Raw genomic sequence first — 15526 nt, forward strand, 5'->3', positions numbered from 1 at the left:
TGTCTATGGTCACTGTGGCTGTTGGAGGGTGGCACAAATGGGCATCCTATCATGACATGAAGTGAGGTCGACCACCACTGAAGGTCCTTTTTGCAAGAATTTGTGATCATTATAGTGTGAATCATGGGGAGCTCTTGGTAAGACCATTGAGTGAACAACAGCCATTGAAGTATCCGCAAGTGCATACGAGCTAGTGGTATGGCTAGAACTGCTGCTGCCATTATGTCTAATAATTTCAGAACTTCTGATGCTGGTGCTCTGTCTTTTGATATCAGAATGCTGACATGCCAACGAAGAACTCTTTCTATTGGAAGGCTTAGCGTGGTGGTGGTGGTGTCCAACTCTGCCCCAATAAAAACAATATGTTGCGATGGTGACAAGGCAGATTTTTCTGAGTTGACTGTAATGTCCAGATGATTGCAGAGTGGACTCCCTGGCCTGAATGAGTTGATGCCTGGTGGCGGCGGTAAGGAGACAATCGTCTAGGTAAGGAAACACCTGGAATCCTAGACGCATCAAGTGAGCAGTGACCACTGCCATGCATTTGGTGAACACACTGGGGGCTGTAGCGAGACCAAAAGACAGGGTTCGAAACTGATAGTGATTGGCTCCCAGCCGGAAGCGCAGGTGATCCCTGGAAGCTCTGGCCATTTTTATGTGGTAGTACGCATCCCTGAGATTTATCAAGCACATCCAATTGTCTTTGCCTAAGAAGGGAAGTATAGACTGAAGCGTGACCATCCAAAATGTCTCTCTCTTTACAAATTGGTTCAGTCTGCTGAGGTCCAATATGGTTCTCCAGTCCCCCATCTTCTTTGGAACCAAAAATAATCTTGAGTAAGTTCCAGATCCTATCTGGTCTGCTGGGACTGGTTGGATGACTCTTTCTAAGCAATGTTTAGATCTCTATTGTTGCCTGTACCCTGTAACTGGGTGGAATGTCCAGGATTTTTCCTTATGATTGGAGGGGGTGTGGCGAAAGGAATGAAGTATCCTCTAGAAATGATACTTTGTACCCAGCTGTCTTATTTTGAGCCACGCATCTGGGTACAAAGATAAGTGACCCCCAACTGCCTCCAGAGCAGAACAGTTGGCCCTCCTTTCAGGAGCGCTGACAGGGCTTCCCAGAGAAGTGATCTCTGCCGCCGTGGTGTTGCAGACCCCCTCTGCTGCGAGGATGGCGTCTTCCATTATTGCCCCCCTGCTCTGTCCCTGGAGAGGGGTTCACCACATGTGTCCTGAAAGGCTCCTTGGGCTTTTCAGAACAACATTTTTTTCCTCCCCGTTGACCTTTATGGTAGGGTCCAACAGGGGTGGAAAGAGAGACCCCGACAGCACACAAAATCTTTCCATCCTGTCCACACCTGGTTAAGGTTTCTTTCACTTTAGGCCCGAAAAGGGACGAGCCATCAAAGGGAGTGTTCATGAAGGATGACTAGAAGGGCTCTGCGAAGGAACACAAGCGCATCCAGGAATGTCTCCTAACAGCAACTTCTGTACCCGTTGCCCTACTCGTTCCATCAGCTGCGTAAGAGATGAGGCGCATGGATGAGTTGACAATAGAATTGAAGATAGCAAGCTGGGCAGCAACTTTGTTGGAAGCTCCTGCAGCTACTGTACCCTGAAGAGCATCTCCTAACTCCTTAAGGAGATCTCTTTGCAACCTGCCACCACCACCATGGCTTCAACCGGAACACCCTTTGTTAAACATGTTTTGTCAAGGGGGGGGGGGGCAGAAATTAATTTATTAGGCCTCCTAGCGACAGGCTCCATAGTATCCAGAGACTCCCACGCCCTTCATGAGACCAGCTGCATCAGCACATCTAAGGGGGAGACACCCAAGAGGTGGAGGGCTGAGACCCAAAAGCTTTCAGGAAAACTGACTTATCCTCAGTAGGGCTTTTGGACTGCCAGTCACCCCTCTGACTAAGGATCTCAAGTATCTCAGTGAATGAGATATCCTCAGACGGGGACCCTTCCGACTCATCTAAGTCAGTATCTGACGTTAGAGACTCCTGTGGGGAGTCTAGATGTTTCCTCTTACACAATATCGTCCTGGGAACCTCATCAGTGGGAGCTTCTACTGAGGTCTCAGAAGAGCAGGGGCCACCCAATGGGGCTTCCTGAGGCTCTGGGTCTCTACTCTTGGTCAGGACGTGCGAGGTAGAAGTAGACACAGGCACTTTAGGGGAGGAGGAAAGCAGACCAGAGGTAGAGGACATCCTAAGAGACATGACTCTCCTCATGGCATTGAAAGCACCTCTGCCCCAATGCGAGGGAGCCAACGGATCTGAAGAAACCATTGACACCTCCAGCACCGGTACAGTGAGCTCCGAGCCTGAGGTAGGAGCTGAGTTCATCCGAGCCAAGGCCCTGAGAGGCCTTCCAGGACCCGACCAGAGAGTGTCAGCTCCTAGAGTCCTTGATTGGCACTGAGGACAGAGTGCACGGAGCTGAAGACACTGGATCAGGCATCGGCTCAGAGGGTTCCACTAAAATCAGGTCTGCCTCCTCCAGCTCTGAAGGACCAGCATAGCTTGGAGAAGAAATAAGTTATAGTCGGTGCAAGGGTCTTTGGCTCCAAAGCCACTTGGGTCAAAGCCAATAACATTTTTGCTAAGGCCTGTGCCAATAACAGCTTCTGCACCACACGATCCACATCCAGATCCAACAGGCTGATAGATGATGAGAGGAGCGTACCGAAGGTGGTACCGACTGTAGAAGTCGACTCTTAGGCACTTCGGACACCGGTTCCAAGACTGGGGACCGGCTCCGAAAGGTAAAGACTGTCTGCTCCGATGGCAGTGGAGCCAAAGTTGAAGACTTTTTTGATTTCTTCGAGTCTGATGTCTTGGAAGACTTTGAGGACTTGCTGGATCCATCTTGGTCACTCAAAGCTTCCTGAAACAAAGGCTTCAACAACCCTCTATCTATGAGTTTCCTCCTCCTTTCCTGCAGCACACCTGAGGAGAAGGAATGACAAATAGAACAACCATCTTGCAAATGCAGAGCCCCTAGACAGTAAACACAATTAACGTGGCTGTCTAATAGACATCTTTTGGCCACACTTTGGGCACTTTTTGAAGCCAGACTTAGAGTGCTTATCTTGGTCAGCCATAGCAATGTCAGGAAAATTACTGTCATCACAAAAAAACTACAACAGTAATTATTCAGACAAGCCTAAAATAAAAGCAGGCTAAATTACGCAATAGTAATTATTCACACAAGCCTTAAATAAAACCAGGCTAAATCACAAACACACACACACACACACACACACACACACACAGTAACGTAAATATAAATGTGATATCACACAATAAGCAGACTATGCAAAAAAGGGTGGAGACAGCTGCTACGAAACAACAACCTTATCTAAATTATCTAAGGTTTACTATAAACTACAACTTCAACAGTAATAAGAACTAAGCCTTATCTAAAAAATATTCAGAAGGTTAGACAGACCACACAGCAAATGAGTATAACTAAGAAAATAGTAGAAATTGTGACAAAGGTCAATGAATAACACACTGCAATCAAACTATTAAACTAGGCCTAAAAGAGACCAACTAGAAATTTGTTAAAGCATACTAAATGGGAAGGGAAAACACACTGAAAAGCTGTAAGAGCTTTAGCAACTATCCTGAACTATTCTATCTAACAAAGATTTTTAAGTAAGTAATGAAAAAACAGCTTAACTGGCCCGAGCTAAATCAGAACCTCTGATCTGCTGCAATTCCAGGTGCATCATGGGATAGGGACTTGGCCTCGAGCCATTTGAAGACCTCGAGATTTGCAATTGGCTTTATCGGAGCCGAGGGATCAGCTCCAAATCCATCAGTAAAGAATGAACGGCGAGATTGAACAACTTCACATCACAAGTTTTGGTGTGAAGGCCTTGAAAGCTTTCCTGCCAAGAGGGAAAGGGAGGCTAGGAAAAAAGATTGTCCCACTCCCTGACATAAAAAAAATATATATCGAAAAAACAAGGGGGGGGGTGAAGGGAATGAGCAGCTATCATTATACTTTTATGGCAAGTACAGCTTAACAACTATTCTACGTTTATCATACTGATCACTGCTGCAGTAACCTTAACTACATGGGTGGATTACCTTAACTAACTACATTTAGGGAAGTGAGAAAGAACAAAGTCCAGGAGCCCTTGGAGAATGGTCCTAGCAAAGCTTTACCTGGACCTAGAAATGGAATCAAGCTTACAGTACTTTATAAAATTATGGACGGAGGACCAAGTAGCAGCTTCTAGAATACTTCTAGAATCCACCCTTTGCAAAAAGCAGTAGATGAACCCAAGACCCTGGTAGACTGAGCCCTGACCCTGCCTGCAATAGTTTTGCTGTGCTGAGTATAACAAAAAAAATAATAGCCTTAGACAACCATTCGGAAATAGTCTGTTTTGACACAGGTCATTTCCCTTCTTACCTTCATGAGAAATGAAAAACAGATCCAAAGATCTGAAAGATTTAGTTCGGTCAAGATAGTATAATAGTTGTCTGTGGACATCCAAGGTATGGAGCATCTTTTCTCCCTCATTTATAGGTTCAGGAAAGAATACAGGGAAAGTTTGGCTTACACTAAACTCAGAAACCAGGCATAAAAGAAGATTAGTTCTCAAAGAAACCCTGCCCCTAAGGAAACTGAGATGGGGTTGACTCACTCTAACAGCTTGCAACTCAGATACCCTTCTTGCAGAGGTCAGAACCATCACTAAAACTGCTTTCCATGTTAAGAACATCAAGTCATCCAGATTAGCTGGTTCAAATGGAGCAACTGTTAGCTTCTCTAACACAAAATTAAGATTCAAAGGAGTGGTCACCATTTTTCTTGGAGACCTCTTATGTAAAACTCCTTTCAAAAATATTATGACATGAGAATTAATTGAAAGAGGAGGATCCATGGGCAGACATGCTCAAATGACTAACAAATGAACCTCGATAGAGGAATAAAAGCCATAACACAGCAACTAACAATATTGTAAAACCAGAGAACAACTAGTCCTGAATGGGTGCTGGTTATGCTGTTAAAACCAACTAGAATACCTTTCCAATTTGCTATTTTATATTTTCTAGTAGCAGGCTTTCTTGCCTCTATTAGCACATGCTGCATGTCCTCAGTAAACAGGTGTCTAAAGGAATTAAGACCCTATCATCCAGGCAGTCAACTGAATATGACCAGTGCTGGGGTGTATCAAACACCGCTGTTCTTGTGTGAGTAGATCCAGTGAGGAAGCTTGTGGTAATTGCCCTTGGCCATTTCCACAAGAAGGGAGAACCATGGCTGCCTGGGCCAGAAGGGAGACACCACAATGATCTTGAGGGATTTCCTTCTGAATCTTCAGCAGTACTTTGGGTATTAATGGAAAGGGTGGAATGGCATACAGGAATGTTCCTGTCCAAGGGAAAAGAAAAGGCATCTGTCTTCCAGGCTTTCTTTCATGGAATCCTAGAACAAAAACTTGTCAGGTGATTGTTCAAGCAGCATGCAAAGAGGACGACTTGAGGAACTACCTACAGATGAATCAAATCTTAGAAGACTCCCCTGATCTAGTTTAGATTCATGAGGGTCATTCCTGGTCCTGCTCAGCTTGTCTGCCATACAATTTTGCTCTGACAGAATGTAGGACGGCTGTAGAGGGAGAATGTGCTATGAAGTTATAACCCAAGCTAACATGGTTAGTCTTCAAAAGTGGTATGACCTGGTTTCCCCTTTCCATGAAGTACCACGTCTGCAGTATTGTCTGTAACCACTTTAAGAGGTCCTGGGGATCAAAGAGTTGAATGCGTTGTTCAGGACAAGAATCTCCTTGACATTTTGTGCTTGCAACTGTCCTTGGTGTCCTACACCCCCCTGAACTTTTATCCCTCCTGAAACTGCTCCCCAAACACAGTGTGAAGAGTCTGTGGTGACTGACTGCTTTGCAGCAGGGAGGGAGAAGGGGAGACCTGGATTTAAGGATATTTGTTGTTTCAACCAAAAGATTTCTCTTCTGACAACCTATAAAGGTCTGTCAACTATAAAGGGTGTTGATGCTGGGACCAAACAGATTTCAAGTTCCACTGTATGTTTCTCATGGGTATTATCATCAGGGGTATCCTGAGAATCACAGATGCCATAAGACCAAAACTCCTGAGGTATTCACTCACAGTGACGGAAGTCTGAGAGAAAAACCTTAGAAATAGTTATAAAGATCAAGCTATGTTTTCCTGTGAAAGAAAATATCTTTGAACTGAGGTGTCTAGTTGACATCCCAGGAGCAAAATATTGTTTGAAGGAATCAAGAAAGACTTTTGAATGTTCTCTTGGAATCCCATGGTTGGTAAGAGATCTCTCACCCAAGACAGCGAGACTCTTTTGACAGTTTAAAAAGGACTCTGTAAAGATAAGTAAGTCTAAACATGCAAAAATGTGGATACCCTGTAGTCTGCAATGAGCTATAACTTGAGCTAGACACTTTGTGAACACCCTTGATGTAGTGGATAGTCCAAAGGATACGACAGAGAACTAAATGGGATCCAGGCGCACAAAACCTAAAGAACCATCTAAATTATGGATGAATAGGGATACGACGATAAGCATCTTTTAAGCCTAGTGCTAACCAGGAAACTTGAAAGGGGAAGAAGAGGTAACAGGTTGTGAAGTGGCATCATTTTGAATTTGGGCACTATCACAAACCTGCTTAGATCGATCCAGATACAGTCTCCAAGCATTTTCTTTCTTTGGCACCAAGAACATAGCCCTGAATAAAAACCCTTCTCCATTCAGGAAGGAGGAACTGGTTCTATCATTCCCGGTGACAGCCAGCATATGATGAAGAACAAGTGGAAACCAGACAGTCCCATCAGCAGGATGATGAAAGACACCCTGGGAAAGGAGGAATTTCCTCCCACTGCAAGCTGTAACCCTGATGAATGATTTTCAGAACTCATTTGTCTGAAGCAAACGCTTCCCAAAGAGAAAAATGGAGATTAAGATTTGCTGGAAGAAAAAAAGGTCCAGAGTAAGGGGGGGGGGTCACAAGGTCTCTAACAATTATTAAATCTTGTTGGACTGTCCTTGGTTTTGAGAGGTTCAACACTGCTTTTTGGGACCCTGTTGTCATTTCATCTTAAAAAGTCTATTTACCTGCATTTTGTTGAAACCATTTATTCTGCCCTTTTGCTTTGCACAAATTGGAAGAGGAGAACTAAAAAATCGCTGAGATTCCCTGGATCAGCTTAGCCCTTTTCAACACCTTTTAATCACTTCTGTAACAGAAGGGCCAAACACAATCTCTCTCAAAGGGAGAATTTAAAATCTCATTTTTATCATCTACGAGGTTCTGAGAATGCAGCTAAGCAAACCACAGAAAAACAGTACCACTGTTAATGGCCCTGGAAGAAGTGTCAACATAGTCACACACAAACTGCAAACAATGAGTAGTAACCTGTGCAATAGAAGCAACTAAGTTATTTAAAAGCAGATTTTTTTTTTCTCACAAGTAACTGCAGATAAAACATCTATCATGTGTTCACAATCTGTCAGAATAAATCTAACATATGAGCTTGACAATTCAAAATTCTGAAAATCAAAGTTGCAGATAAGTAAAAACTTTTTTCCCCATACCTATCAATAATTTTCCCATCCTTATCAGAAAAGGTAGGACTGGAATTAACTGAGTGCTTAGCTACAGTGGGATGAACTAAAATTATAGCTGCAGGGTCAGGTTTGGGAACAGTGTAAAAAAAATTATAAGACTGAGGAATTTTATATGTCCTGGCTGTCTTTTTAGGGACAGCTGGTTGACTATCAAGAAAACTGCAGACAGAAATGCACATGCTCTAGTGCAGACATAACAGGAGGAATGGGTATAGGTTTTTGGAAAAGCCTTCTGCATGCAACTCTTTTTCAGATGGACTGAGAAACCTCAGTGTTCTCCCATTGAAAACAATGGCACATTTAGTCTCACAGAAAGAGAAACCCTCAAAGAAAATCAGAAACTGAGCTCTCCTCAGAGACTAAAATCAGAAATCTCAATGAAAAAATGTTCACATCCCTGCATCTTTATTTTCAAATTCAGACTCTTGAGTCTCTTCAGGAAAAGAGGAATCCCTCTTTCTTTTTTAACACCTTTGTTAAATTATCATTTGAGACGAAGGCAAATTTACATTTACATAAAAGTAATCAAACCACATTAACAAGTTCACATTTAAAAACATTATACATCACATATATTGTTATATATTCTATAATTTAACATCACAAACTATTCAGTTCTTGCCTTCTCTTAAACCTCAATCTCCTTCAAAACACTTTTCTATGTAATTTACTGCTACTCTTTTCTAAAGATCCCACTTCCTGTTCTTTTATCTCTATTACAATATTCACTACTTCAAGTATTGTGTGAGATTGCCAGCCCAGCTATCAGGAATTTTGTAAATAATCATATGTCATCTGTGAATATCAACATGATTCATATGCTTGTCTTACAAATGTAAGAAAACTATATATGTGTATATTAAACTACTAGTGCAGAAGTGTGTGTTGAACAGGGTTTGTACAGTACTGAGCTTCAAGGATGTGTCCACAGTGTACCCTATTGGAAAAGAACAGAAATGTATATAAACTATATAGCTGTGCAAATGAATGTTTTAATAGTAGAAGCTGGAATATACAGTGTTAACTTGCAAAACTTCAAAAAAATAAGTTGAAACTTAAGTGTTTTACGATTGTGTTATCTCTGTTTCCGTGAAGCAGATAATGTCTAGAGCTAGAGGTTTTTCTAGTGTCTGGGAGAGAATTACTAGGTCTAAAATGTAAAGTGTTTAATTGTTTTATGACTTCCAGTTCTCAGAAAACATCTGAGAGATGTGTATTTTTAACACAGAGATGTTCATTTCTGTTAGCCTGGGAACTGAAGGCAGGTGACAGAGTGATGTCACCCAAGCTGATGCAGCAGTAATGTTTAATACTAATTTAAGAACTCTCTGAGAGAGAGAGAATTGGCATTTTGTATTTGTCTTTGAGATCTGACAACTTCCACTCATCATCAATATATGCACTTGCCTTGCTAATAGTAACTAGGGTACAGTGATTTCTTTTAGATATAGTTAGGAAAATAGCAAACATTAGTTTAGATGTTTTCTGTATTTGAGACTGTCCTGCAATGTTGTTTTAAAATATTTCCTGTTATTCTGAACTCTGAAGTAACTGTGTTGATTGAGTATTGTCTTGTTCTTTTATTATTTATTATTAAATATATTTAAACCCATCTTTGTGGCTGGTTTGTTTAGAGATATTTAAGCTCTAGAGTACTTGCATATGTACTTAGTGACACTTTACAGGCCACTCCTAAACAGCCTTGCAACTCTTGGTCACACCATTTGGATAATAGTAACATTACACAGTAGGATTGGTAACCCTTTGGTAAGGGCCTTAAAGTAGCTGATAAGGGGTTCTGGTGGCAGTGATAACTACCTTATAGTCTGGTCAAAAAGGGGCATTAGCTAGTAAACCTGCGCCAGCCTTTCCCAGGTGTGTGTGTATAAATCAAATCTCAAAGTGTGAGTGTGTCAGCTACTTGAGCAGGGACATGAAGCACTGGTTGGACAGTTTGTGTGTTGGGAGAACTTGGCTTGGAACCCTGGCTAAGGACTCAACTCTATAGTTGTGCCAGGGTCTTACTGGGGATCTGGAGAAAGAGGGAGAAACCAGCCACAGACCGACTTTGATCTCTGTGTGCTCTTAAGGGAAATTGTGCTTTACTGTGTGTGTACTTGTCATCCTCCCATTGCGCACATCCCTCACTGTTGCTAGTAGAGAGGACTGAGGCTCCTTGATTACTGGGCCAGTGCAGGGTGATCACATATAGATGGTTTAAAGTATGATTTCTATTTTCTAGTAATTGCTTTTATTGGCAGTTACCAGAACTAAACTTAACAAGGTCATACTATGTCTAGACAATTTATATCCTGCATCCCAGGTCAAAAAATAATTTCCTTAGTTAAACGCATTTACTCACCTAGTTTTCCTGACACAGTACTCTGCAGGGAATTTTTAAAGTCTGCCAACTCATACTCCCAAAGAATATAGTCCAAGTTACCTATTTCTTCCCCATCACACCTCCAACAATTCCCATCTTTCTGAGAAAAAAATTCTTTGGAGTCTGGTTGGGGCACAAACATATCTATGTAAACACTTCCAGGCAAGAATCCTAAATCTTTTGGACTTTGTGGCATATCTGGGAGCCACATAATTGAACTCCTATTATTTTATTGTGAATTGTGTATCTAATCTCCTGTCCCAATCTATTCTGATCTATTCCTATAGTTATTGTACAATATTTTCTATGCCCTACTAATTATTCCTAAAAAGCTTGTGTTCTAGACTGAATTCAAAACTCAACCAAATGTATGTCTTTCTTTTAGGATTCCCCTATCCCTTTCTCTGTACTCAGATACATATCCCTGATAGGGAAAGCAGTCTCTAGCCTGCAATCCAAATGTCTTATTGGCCTCTTCCCATTCTATTACTTCTCCTTCTCTAATTATTTGCTAGCAGTACATTGGTACTTTTGCCCAAATCCCTCTTTCTTTTACCAAAAACTACTTTACAAGAAGGATCAAAAGCCTCAATTAAACCATGAGACAGACCCAGTACACTACTCCTATCAAAAGAAATTTCAGGATTTGAAGATAGGTGCTTGGCTTTCTCATTCTGGAAGAAAAAATGAGGCCAACCAGCACAGCATTCTGACATAACAGTGAAAACTTTAATGTTCCCTCTCCCAGGACCAACAAAAGCAGCTCTCCCTTGCCCAATGAAGAGACCCTAACAAACACAGAGGATGTGGCTAACCCCTGGTCCACAGTAGTAGTAGGTGCTACACTAAAGGAAGGCAGGGGAGGAAAGACCACGGGACTGGTAGCCTGTTCCATGGTCAAGTCAAATACGGGCCTTCTTTCCTGGGAAAGACCAGCAGTAATTGCCAGGGAACACTACCAGTCCACAAAAGTTATATTTTTGAGATAAAAAACACAGTAAAAAGCACTTAAAACACTGTACTAGCCCCACAAAAGAAAGATACACACAGTTTCTCCATAGAAACAAAATGACTTCAGTGACTTTACATTACTTTTAAACTGAAAGAAAAAACAAGCCCTATGTTTAAAAGTACTTTACAGTCCCAAAACAGTCCATTACAAGACAACACTCTTAGCATTAAACTAACTTTCCTGAACAGGAAAGTAATAAAACATCAACAAACTTAAGAAAATGGAAGCCCCCCCAAAGGGTACTTATTTGGCCAACAAAGGAAAGCACAAGCTGACCGCAGATCCTTGAAAGCCTCAGAGGAGCGTACTCTTTAGCGGCAGTAAAGCTCTGGAGGGCTTCACACCCAGACTTACCTTTTACTCAGTTCAGCTTGAGCTGCCTGATAACTCTAGGTGTGTGGAAAGTGCCCTGCAGCTTTTTTTTCCCCAAACACTTTTACCGAATTATCACTTGTGATGTAGGCAAATTTACATTCATATAAAAGTAACCACACTATAACTAACATAACAAACATTATACTTCACATATATATTGCTATACATCACATAAACTTAGCAACATTACATAAATTCAATTTGTGCTTTTTAAAAAAAAAAAAAGCATCTTTATTAAACCATCACATACTACACAGAAAAATCATACAAATGAAAACAAACCACAGCGGCATAATCCTACTTGCAAGCATTTTATATCACAAACCATGACACACTCCCAGTTGCAAACATTATACTTCACTTATAATCTACCCAACCATTCTCATCAAACATTACATTGCTCATTTAAGTCATGCCACCTTTTAGACCTCATTCCTTCCTTGTATGCATTGCTCCTACAATTCCCATTTTTTTCCTATGTAGTTTGCTCCTACCCTTTTCTAAAGATCTCAATTCTAGTTGTTTTATCTCTCTTACTATATTCACTACTTCCAGTATAATTGGTTTAGACTCAGATTTCCATTTTCTAGTAATTGCTTTTTTGGCAGCCACAATTAGGCACAGCAAGGCCTTACCATGTCTAGGCAATTCCAATTCTGTATCATAGCTCAGAAAAATCATCATCATCAGACCAATCGACCCACTCAGCAGCTCTGGCAGTGCATCCTGCAGGGAACCCTTAAAGTCCAACTCACCGCACTGCCAGAAAATATGTTCCCAATTACCTCTTCCTTCCGCCTCACACCTCCAACATTTATTGTCTGCCTGAGGAAAAATTCTCTGGAGTCTACTTGGGGTATAAAAACATCTATGTAAATATTTCCAAGCAAAAATCATAAATCATCTAGATTTTGTTGCATATTTGGGAAACATATACTGTATATATCCTCCCATTGTTTCTTTGTGAATTGCTTATTCAATCTCTCTTCCCAATTCTTTCGAACCTCCTCTGATTGATTCTTATATTTATCATGGAATATTTTACACTCTACTAATTATTCATTTTTAAATGGCAGCTTATGTTCTAGAATCTATTAAAAACTCTACCAGTGCTGTTTTTTTTTTGTTTGTTTAGGACCCCATATTTCTTTCTCTTTGCCTATACTCTAAAATCAATCCCTGACAGGGAAGGCAATCTCTTATCTGCAGACCAAATAAACTGCTGGCAACTTCCCATTCTATCATCTACCCATCTCTAGTTATTTGCTCCCAATACCCTGGCTCATTTGCTAGTTTTCTCAAATAAATCCCAGCCCCCTCTTGCCTATTGGTGCTGAATTGTTATTTCAGTGAAATAATGGGCAAGAAATACAACTCTTGTTAGAAAGACACAGGTAGCTTAAAGACTTAAGGTATGACTATAAGGAATAGTGTTGTAGGGCCTAAGATGGTGCTTTGTTGCAGTGTCAAGAAAAGACTCATTTGGGATATATGGATGGGGGTGTTCCTAGGGAAAGGAAATTATGCTAAGGCAGATATCGCTGCTACAAATAAAAAAAGAACAGAGAAAACAATAGCTGGGAGATAAAAGTCACAATTTACTATGCCTCTAAATTCAATCAGATACTGAAGTGTGCACCTTAGCAAGCAAACCTGATTACAGGAAACATTTCAGACAGTTTCTCCTGACACAGACCAGATTGCTGAGCAAACACTACCATCCCTCTAGCTCTATCACTCACCTGAGTACACAATAACTGTTACATAATTAGCTGTTCGAATTCCAGAAAGACAGCAACTAAATTAACTTGATCACACAAGAGTTAAAAGTGCATGCTGACAAATATAAAGGTATGCCCATGGCAAAATACAGCATGAACATACAAATACCGTATCATAGTAATTAAAAAAGACAGTAAAAAGATGCTACTAAACAAATCTACACACACACATTGTGGCAGTTCCACCAAGTATTCTGCCAATATTCAAAGCACATTACGGATCATATATAATCACAGAAACGTACTTAAAGCTGTTGCACAGTATTACAAATTAAAAGTTTCATTTTATTTACTTTACTCACCAGCATCTGAGAAATGCTTCTAAAACATCTACATGCAGAACATTTTAGAAATAATTTACCTCCCTCTGTGGCTCACAATGCACTGCTTATGACAACACACAGCTAACATAGTAATAGCCTGTGATAATGTGAAGAGCAACTACGGATGGAAAGGGAGCATTACACAGACAGCAGCTGATGCATGGTCAATAGCTGTTAATGAATTGACACTGGAGAAAATAATCTATCGATAACAATGACATCAAAATAGAATTAGTATAAATATTTTAATATTAAGAGTGACAGCAACATACTTCATTTAAGAGGAGGTGGTGTGATGAAACATACTGCAAATGGAACAAAAAGAGTCAAATAAAACCAACAAAATCAAAGTCTAAGTAATAAAGCTGTCCAGAAAGAGCATTAAGAAGCATTAAGTTTCTTTTTTGTTCAACATTACTCTGATGAGAGAAGGCATAACACAGGCCAAAAGGCCTACAGCTTTCAGCAGAATACACAGTTCTATATTTTGGCAGACACACAATTCATAAAATGTGCGACCAACACAGCCTTCTTTGTGCTTTTATTTGCTCAGACTCAGTGATGGCCAAAAACATACCTCCAGCCAGACATAGTGTGCAAGAGAGGGAATTGATGGGATTTCAAATGCAACCAATCCATTCTTTGACACCAATTCAGTCGTGTAAATATTATCCTTGGGTGTCAGCTCTGCCTTAATCTGTACTGTTATGCCATCTGCAGGGCTACCATCTGGATAAGTCACTTCAACCTGGAAAAAAAAGGATGTTCAATTCACTGATGGCAGTTAACAGCTCATGGCAATTTATATGTACTGATCACAAAGTACAACACAAGACAATAATAGTTTTATGGTTGTGCCAGCCAGGCTTTGTGTCAAACAATCCATTTCAAGGCTTAATATACACGTCATATGCGCAACAGTACAAACAAAATAAAACAAGTAAATTATTCTCACCTTAGATTTATATAGCAAAATGAAGGTGCACTTGACACCTATAAAATAACTGATTCTCTAAACTGTTTAGGATGGGCAACACTGGGGAGGCAGGATGGAAGTAGGACTGCCAGGCAGGCACTTTGTAAAAAATATTTGCGTTTTTCCAGGCACTTCTATTGCGTTCCTTATGTACAAGACAACAACAAAGGGTTTGCTTGAAAATGTTATGGAACATAGGGGTGTCTGTCGAGAGAGCTATAACTGCAGTCCTTGGTATAGTCAAATTACAAATGCAATATACTTGAAGAAAGATACAGTAGCCTCAAGGCTGCAGTATCTCCAAGTTCGGACCTCAAGGTGAGGTAGGACAATCTACGAGTTAATATATAACAAGTAAGACGGATGAGAGGTGGGCACAAAAAAAAAAACAACAACAAAAAAAAAATCACTGATGTAATGGTGAGTTTATACACGCGCGCACACGCACACATACATTTATATATATATATATATATATATATATATATATATATATATATATAAAAGTCAAAAATACACCAGTTTTTCACGGTAGAGGTGGTTCCAAAACTTTAATAAAATAGTAAAAATAAAGAACAGGTAAGCACTTTCGCATGTAGCTTCTTCAGACCTATTATCAAAGTAAAAACTCTAACCAGCTTTTAAACACCTTGTAACAGTTTCATCCAAACAACTGAAAAAGCATTACAAGTTGCTAAGCAACATGATTGCATTGAAAATGCCAAACCAATTAAGTATGCTTACATTCATATTCCTAAAAACAACTAAATGTTATAATGACTATAAAAATGCATATGCAATTAAATTAAATACTCATATCACCTATTACCTAATAATTCATGAAAACATTTAATCTGTTTCATAAACTCAATAAATAAGAAAATGTACATATTAAAATTGCATAACTGCTCAACTAGTGCGTGTTGATTTAAACAATCAATCTACCCTATCTCCTCTTTGTCAGACTCTTTTTTAGGGGTCTTGCTCTCAGTGCGGGTTGTATTGAAACATGTTCATTAAGGC

General features: G+C 40.3%; 1 protein-coding gene across 1 annotated transcript in view; it reads right to left on the minus strand.

The window, feature by feature from the left end:
* CPAMD8 (C3 and PZP like alpha-2-macroglobulin domain containing 8) overlaps positions 1-15526 on the minus strand; it is a 7231600-nt gene that overhangs the window by 6268113 nt on the left and 947961 nt on the right. Inside the window, exon 8 of the mRNA XM_044054766.1 lies at positions 14105-14275. Within this exon, the coding sequence (XP_043910701.1) occupies positions 14105-14275 (171 nt within the window). The remainder of the gene's footprint in view (positions 1-14104; positions 14276-15526) is intronic.

This window comes from Protopterus annectens, chromosome 13.part0, assembly GCF_019279795.1.
Source record: "Protopterus annectens isolate FY-2018-M chromosome 13.part0, PAN1.0, whole genome shotgun sequence".
Classification (NCBI taxonomy): domain Eukaryota; kingdom Metazoa; phylum Chordata; order Ceratodontiformes; family Protopteridae; genus Protopterus; species Protopterus annectens.